Raw genomic sequence first — 6116 nt, forward strand, 5'->3', positions numbered from 1 at the left:
ACTTTCCAGTTGAGAGACAAAGAGCTACTGGTTTGCACATATAAAATAAGATTTTGATCAAAGTAGCATAGATACCATTACTTCTCAATTATAATAAGATTTTGATCAAAGTAGCATAGATTCAATTAACTACTTAACGTAATAGCCATCTAGTAAAGATTTTGAGTAGTGGGCATAATTGATACATGATTGTTATTTAGAAACTCAATAGTTTACTATGATCCAAAGAACGTAGAAGCCTTATAAGTGCAATATGGATTCAATGACATCTAGTAAAGATTCATACATACCATTACTTCTCAATTATAATAAGATTTTGATCAAAGTAGCATAGATTCAATTAACTACTTAACGTAATAGCCATCTAGTAAAGATTTTGAGTAGTGGGCATAATTGATACATAATTGTTATTTAGAAACTCAATAGTTTACTATGATCCAAAGAATGTAGAAGCCTTATAAGTGCAATATGGATTCAATGACATCAATTTGCATGCCAAGTGGGATGTGTAATTGAACTTAATCTTAGAGAATGAAAAAAACAAAAGAAAAACGTTAACATTTTTCATCCAAAGTAGCACAATGCATTTTCTTTTGGTAGAAAGTTGGTATAGTTCCAAGTATTCTCATCATTTAAAATACAATCCTAAATGTAGTTTCGAAACCATGCCTTTGATTATAGCTCTTATCGTTCATATGAATGTAGCCTTGGAGTAGGATTATGCCTTCCAGAATCTTTTTGGTACATGAAACTTGATCCGTTGCTTGTAACATTATTCTAAGATACAATTTGAACATATATAGATGAACAAGTGTGATTAATCCTTGAGACACAATGATTAATCTTTAGATGTATTCATTTCTTAATTATTTTATTCATAACTTTGGGGTATAATCAAGACAAAGTAGACATATACATGAAATTATACCTTCACAAGCCTCATTAGGAAGACTACACATACATGTAATCAAGAGTAGTTCACCTACAAATGCTTATATGACTATGCATTACCAAATCAAGGGTATTTATCTCACAAGCCATACATGTGCATCAACCAAGGGGAACTCATACACTTGAAACAAAACACTATAACTTGTGTTTGCTCCTATTTAACGATAGACTACAATTAGGTATCCTTCCTATCTAATAGACTATTGTCCAAGTGGTTTACTAAGAGAATGGGGTTGCATTCAATAAATGGGTGTCATTGCACAATGATATGAAGCAAACGAGCATGTAAGTTTGTGGTGAAGCATGTGCATATGTCTCTTGTGTGTGCACCTATATAAAAAGGCCTAGCTTGTCTTTGGTCGAATTACTTGGGTTAAAGCAAGTGTATATTCAACTTTAGCTTGTCATAATTGGATACCTTGTGGTAGAACAATAGTTGCGAGACGATAGATGAAAACCTCTTGAATTTTGCATGATGAATGATTTGCAATAAATCAATTGCTAGGTGCACAACCTCATGTTTTAGTGCTAGAAAGCCACACTCAAATCATGAAATTCTCTCTTAGCAAGTGCATAACACAAGTTTGGGGGGAATTTCAACAAATCGCTCGTAAGTGTAGATTAAAAAAAGGCCGTTATCATTTCATGGAAAGTTGTTGAATTAGTGAAGAACACATTTCATGCTCATTTTTGGCCACTCCCGATTTTAGTTTACATGGTCAAAAGTAATTATTAGCATTGCCCCTCAAGGTTTCAAAACAAAGCGTCATATTAAAATATATCAACTTGATACAAAGATAATGAAGTGATTATAATGTGTGCTTTTTTTGTTGGTGGTGTGTTTTTTGAAAGTAAAATCTTTAGAGCAAGGTTAAGGAATTATTTTTTGGGGGATTTTAAAGTTTGTTTACCTTTAGTAGGGGTCGAATCGAGGCGTGCCACTGGACATGCTGAAAGCGGGCGCGGTGGAGCGGACGCGTAGCTCGTACGAGCCAGGGCCCGGGCAGAGCTCCTTGCCTTTCTCGTCATGGCGTGTGCCCATCGAGAACTTGGGCGAGGCAGTGTGGACAACATCGAGGTCAAGGCAATAGGACGCGGGGCCCGGGGTGTCCGACTTGCGCCGTGAGGTGTACCGACGCGGGATGCTGAACGCGGGGCCCACGGCGGCCGGTTTGATATTGTATGCGCCTGGGCCCGGGTTTGGTGGCGCGTGTGAGACGGGGGCCCTCCCGGCTATGGAGTAGGCGGGGCTCCCGGTGATGCGGGATGCGTCGTACGTGCCGGGCCCCGGGGTGGGTTCGCCCCGCGAGCTCAGCTTCCGGGTGGCGATGGTGTATGCGGGCCCGGTCTCGGTGCGGGACGAGTGGAGCGGGGTGTAGGAGCCAGGCCCAGGGCTGCCTTGGTCGTCGGCCGAGGCCTTGGAATGCCTGGAGCTGATGGTGAAAGCGGGGTCGCGTTGATGGGTGAGGGCTGCGCCGAGGTCGAGCTGGTACGAGCCGGGGCCGGGAGTGGTGGCCGAAGAGCTGGAGGAGGAGGGCCACCGGCCGAGGATGGAGTAGGCCGGGGCGTGCACGCCCGGTACGCGGGGCTGGTACGACCCAGGCCCGGGGCCAATGTCTTGTGAGTCCTTCTTGCTGCGGGTGGCGATCGTGTACGCGGGGCTCGACGGCCGGTTGCTCAAGGGGGTGTAGCTTCCGGGGCCGGGCGAGCGGTCGGAAGCCGAGGCCGAGGTTGGGCGCTTGCCGGGGATGGTGTGGGCGGGGCCCGATTCAACCTTGGGGAGGGTGTACGCGCCGGGGCCCGGGCCGTAGTCGGTGGTGCCGGAGCGGCGGCGGCCGGCCAAGGTGAAGGCGGGCTCTTTCGGGTGGGTGATGTCGGGGGTGCCGAGGTTGTAGGTTCCGGGCCCGGGCAAGCGAGTCTTCTCTTGATCCGAATTGGACGACGGGTGCTTCACGGGGATGGTGTAGGCGGGGGCGGCCGAGAAGGTGGTGGTTTTAGGGTTGTAGGTGCCGGGGCCCGGCTGGCCATCGGTGGTGCCGCTTCCGCCAGATGGCTTGTAGGCGATGGAGTAAGACGGCGAGGCCGGAGTGATGGGACGGACGTCCAGGTTGTACGCCCCGGGCCCCGGGGTCCTCTCACGAGGCATTCTCTCTCTCTCTCAACCCTAATTCCTCCTCCTCCTCCTCCTCCTCTCTGTCTTTCTGTCTTTCTCAACCCTAATCCCTTTGCTTCAAACAAACACCCCCTTTGCTTTTTTTTTTTTGCTTTCCTTTCAATCCCGCGACTCAGTATTTGATGAGCATTCTCATGATTCCTCAGACCTACTAGTGCTTTTTCTGCAGTCCTTGATTGTTGGATCAGCTGAGGCGGCGATGCTGGGGGGGCGCTCCACCTCTAGCCATTCGTCCCTCCGCTCTCTCTGTCTCTCTGTCTGTCTTTTTCTATCTCTCCATCGCTATGCCTCTCTTTTTCTCTCAAGATCCTTCGTTTCTTTGAGCTTTGGGGGGGGGGGGGGGGCCCAAACACAGACAGAGGAACAGAGAGAACACAGAGATACAGAGATGGAGATGGAGATTGGGGAGCGGAAGGCGGAGGGGGCACCAGCGATGGAAGGACGTGTGGGTATGTCGAGCCAAGCGGCACGACTCTCTCTCTCTCTCTCTCTCTCTCTCTTTTCTTTCATATTTTTGTTTTTCTGCTTCATTGGGTGCAGAAGGGTATGTGCAGAAGGGTATGCCCGGGAAATAACCAGAAACCCCAGGGGCATGCATCCCAGGAAATAAACAAATTCCCAGAAGCCTCCCACTTGTACATATTATGTCCCCCTGCTATCGAACAACTTAATCATCGTTTGATAACCCCCCCATTGCCCCTGCCGAAGCAAGCCTCCCATGTAAACCTCGATAAGCCTTGATTCTTCCATACAATCCAACCGTATACTCATCGACTCGCTGAATGCTATCCGATATGGAAACCGCTTGTCCTTCCCAGCTCTGTACCCCCTCCCCCCCCATATCGTTTCTTTTGGGACTTTGGTACGTAATACCACACGTGCAACCTCTCTGTCTTGCCATATCACACACCTCTGTAATGCTATAGGAGAAAACCATGCCCGGTGCACCTATTCACATATTAACTGATGTTATGCATCGACATCATATGTCTTTTTGATACCTATGCTTCTCCCCACCATGTAAAACCACGCTTTCTACCACCCAAAAATAACGATAAGATAATCATGAATGTAAAGATCTATGGTCTTTTCATGTGTCTAGATACCAATAACACTTGGAAGATGGATACCTATAAGAGGTATCAATGCTTGAATGTTTTGAGTTCTCAACTAGGAACCCGGTAGGGCCTAGAGACTTTGCCCAACACTGACCGACACCCATTCCCGAAAGAGCGGAACGTGAGCAAAGGTCTACTCGACGTAGTCCATTCCGACGTATGGGGACTGGTGCAGTCGGCTACATTTGGCGAATGCCGATACTACATGCTCTTCATCGACGACTTCTCCAGGCACACATGGCTCTATCCGATGCGGCAAAAGAGCGAAGTGTTCAGACACTTCCAAAGATTTAAAAATGAAGTCGAAAAAGCCACTTGTCGTCATGTACGATGCCTTCGATCGGATGGCGGCAAGGAGCTTCTTGGACGATTTCACGGTGTATCTCCGAAAGGAAGGAATTCAGCGAGAATTCACTTGCCGACACACTTTGCAACAAAACGGAGTAGCCGAGCGCAAGAATCGGCACATCCTCGAAGTAGCACGGGCCATGATGAACGAGAAGCATATGCCCAAGTCATATTGGGCTGAAGCTGCAAGTACGACCGTCTGCCTAATGAACCGGTGCATAACATCTGGAGTGCACGAGGTCACTCTGCACGAAAAATACTTCGGAAAGAAATTGGACTTATCGCACACCCGGATATTGGGCGCGATAGCATACATGCACATACCCGACGAAAAGCGGCAAAAGCTAGATCCAAAGTCGGAGAAATGTATCCTCGTAGGATACTCACTCGAATGAAAGGGGTACAAATGCTACAACCCATCTACCCGAAAAGTTCGAGTAAGTCGAGACGTCGTGTTCAACGAATCCGCATCCTGGTACGCACCAGAGAAGATTCCGACTTCGACCCCGATCGACGCGGAACTGGTCGAACAAGAGCGAGAAGGTGGAGGTCACCTCGAAGACATGTTCGAATATAGCTTGATTACCACAAGGCTAAGTGGGCCACAAGAGCCCTCGAGCGATCAAAGCACATCACGGCCTAGCTCGAAGATGGACAAAAGCAAGGCGAAAATGTCAGAATACGAAGACGATCGCTTCGACGACGATGAGTCGACTCACTCACTCGACAGTGAGTTCGGCGGCTTCGATGTACCAATCGGAGCTAAGAAAGCCCTCATCTCTACAAATGAAAAGCTCCGTCGCTCCACCCGTGAAAAGAATCCGGTCAGCCGATTCGGTTACAACGACTTCATGGCATATCACTATGCCTTTATGATGAAGGTGGCGACAGTACGCGAGCCGGAAACATTTTCCGAAACAACCAAGGATCCGCGATGGATCGAAGCCATGAACGAGGAGATGCTGGCACTACGCAAGAACGAGACATGGGATCTCGTTCTCACCTCACCACACAAAAAGGCGATCGGATGCAGATGGATTTACAAAGTGAAGGACAACGCCGACGGTTCCGTCAACTGCTACAAAGCGCAACTCGTAGCGAAAGGCTTCGCCCAAACGCACGGAGTTGACTACGAGGAGACCTTTGCCCCGGTGGCAAAGATGACGACAGTACAGACCGTAATAGCGCTTGCTGCGACGAAAGGGTGGCACCTCCATCAAATGGACATCAAGAACGCCTTTCTACAAGGAGAATTAGAAGAGGAGGTGTACATGATACAACCACCCGGCTTCAACTCGAGCACCCATCCGAAAGTTGTAGGCCGACTCAAGAAGCTATTCTACGGCCTCAACCAAGCACCGCGTGCTTGGCATTCGAAGATAACGCGATATCTTCATCAAATCGGCTTCCATATGTCAAAATCGGACAACTCACTCTACATATGAAGCGATTCCACAAGTCCGATTGTCATCATCTTATATGTGGATGACCTAGTCATTGGAGGTGAGCATCTCATTGAAATCATT

At 48.0% G+C, this 6116-nt stretch overlaps 1 protein-coding gene across 1 annotated transcript; it reads right to left on the reverse strand.

The window, feature by feature from the left end:
• Positions 1-1863: 1863 nt before the first annotated feature.
• Positions 1864-3105, reverse strand: LOC147847125 (uncharacterized). Its single transcript, XM_087339537.1, has one exon. It carries the CDS (start codon positions 3095-3097, stop codon positions 1865-1867), a length of 1233 nt encoding a protein of 410 aa, XP_087195663.1. The 5' UTR covers positions 3098-3105; the 3' UTR covers position 1864.
• Between the last annotated feature and the right edge of the window lie 3011 nt (positions 3106-6116).

The sequence above is a fragment of the Azolla caroliniana genome, unplaced genomic scaffold (assembly GCF_043228905.1).
Source record: "Azolla caroliniana isolate FFs.n. ecotype wild unplaced genomic scaffold, voAzoCaro1.0.p SCAF_1497, whole genome shotgun sequence".
In the NCBI taxonomy this organism is placed as follows: domain Eukaryota; kingdom Viridiplantae; phylum Streptophyta; class Polypodiopsida; order Salviniales; family Salviniaceae; genus Azolla; species Azolla caroliniana.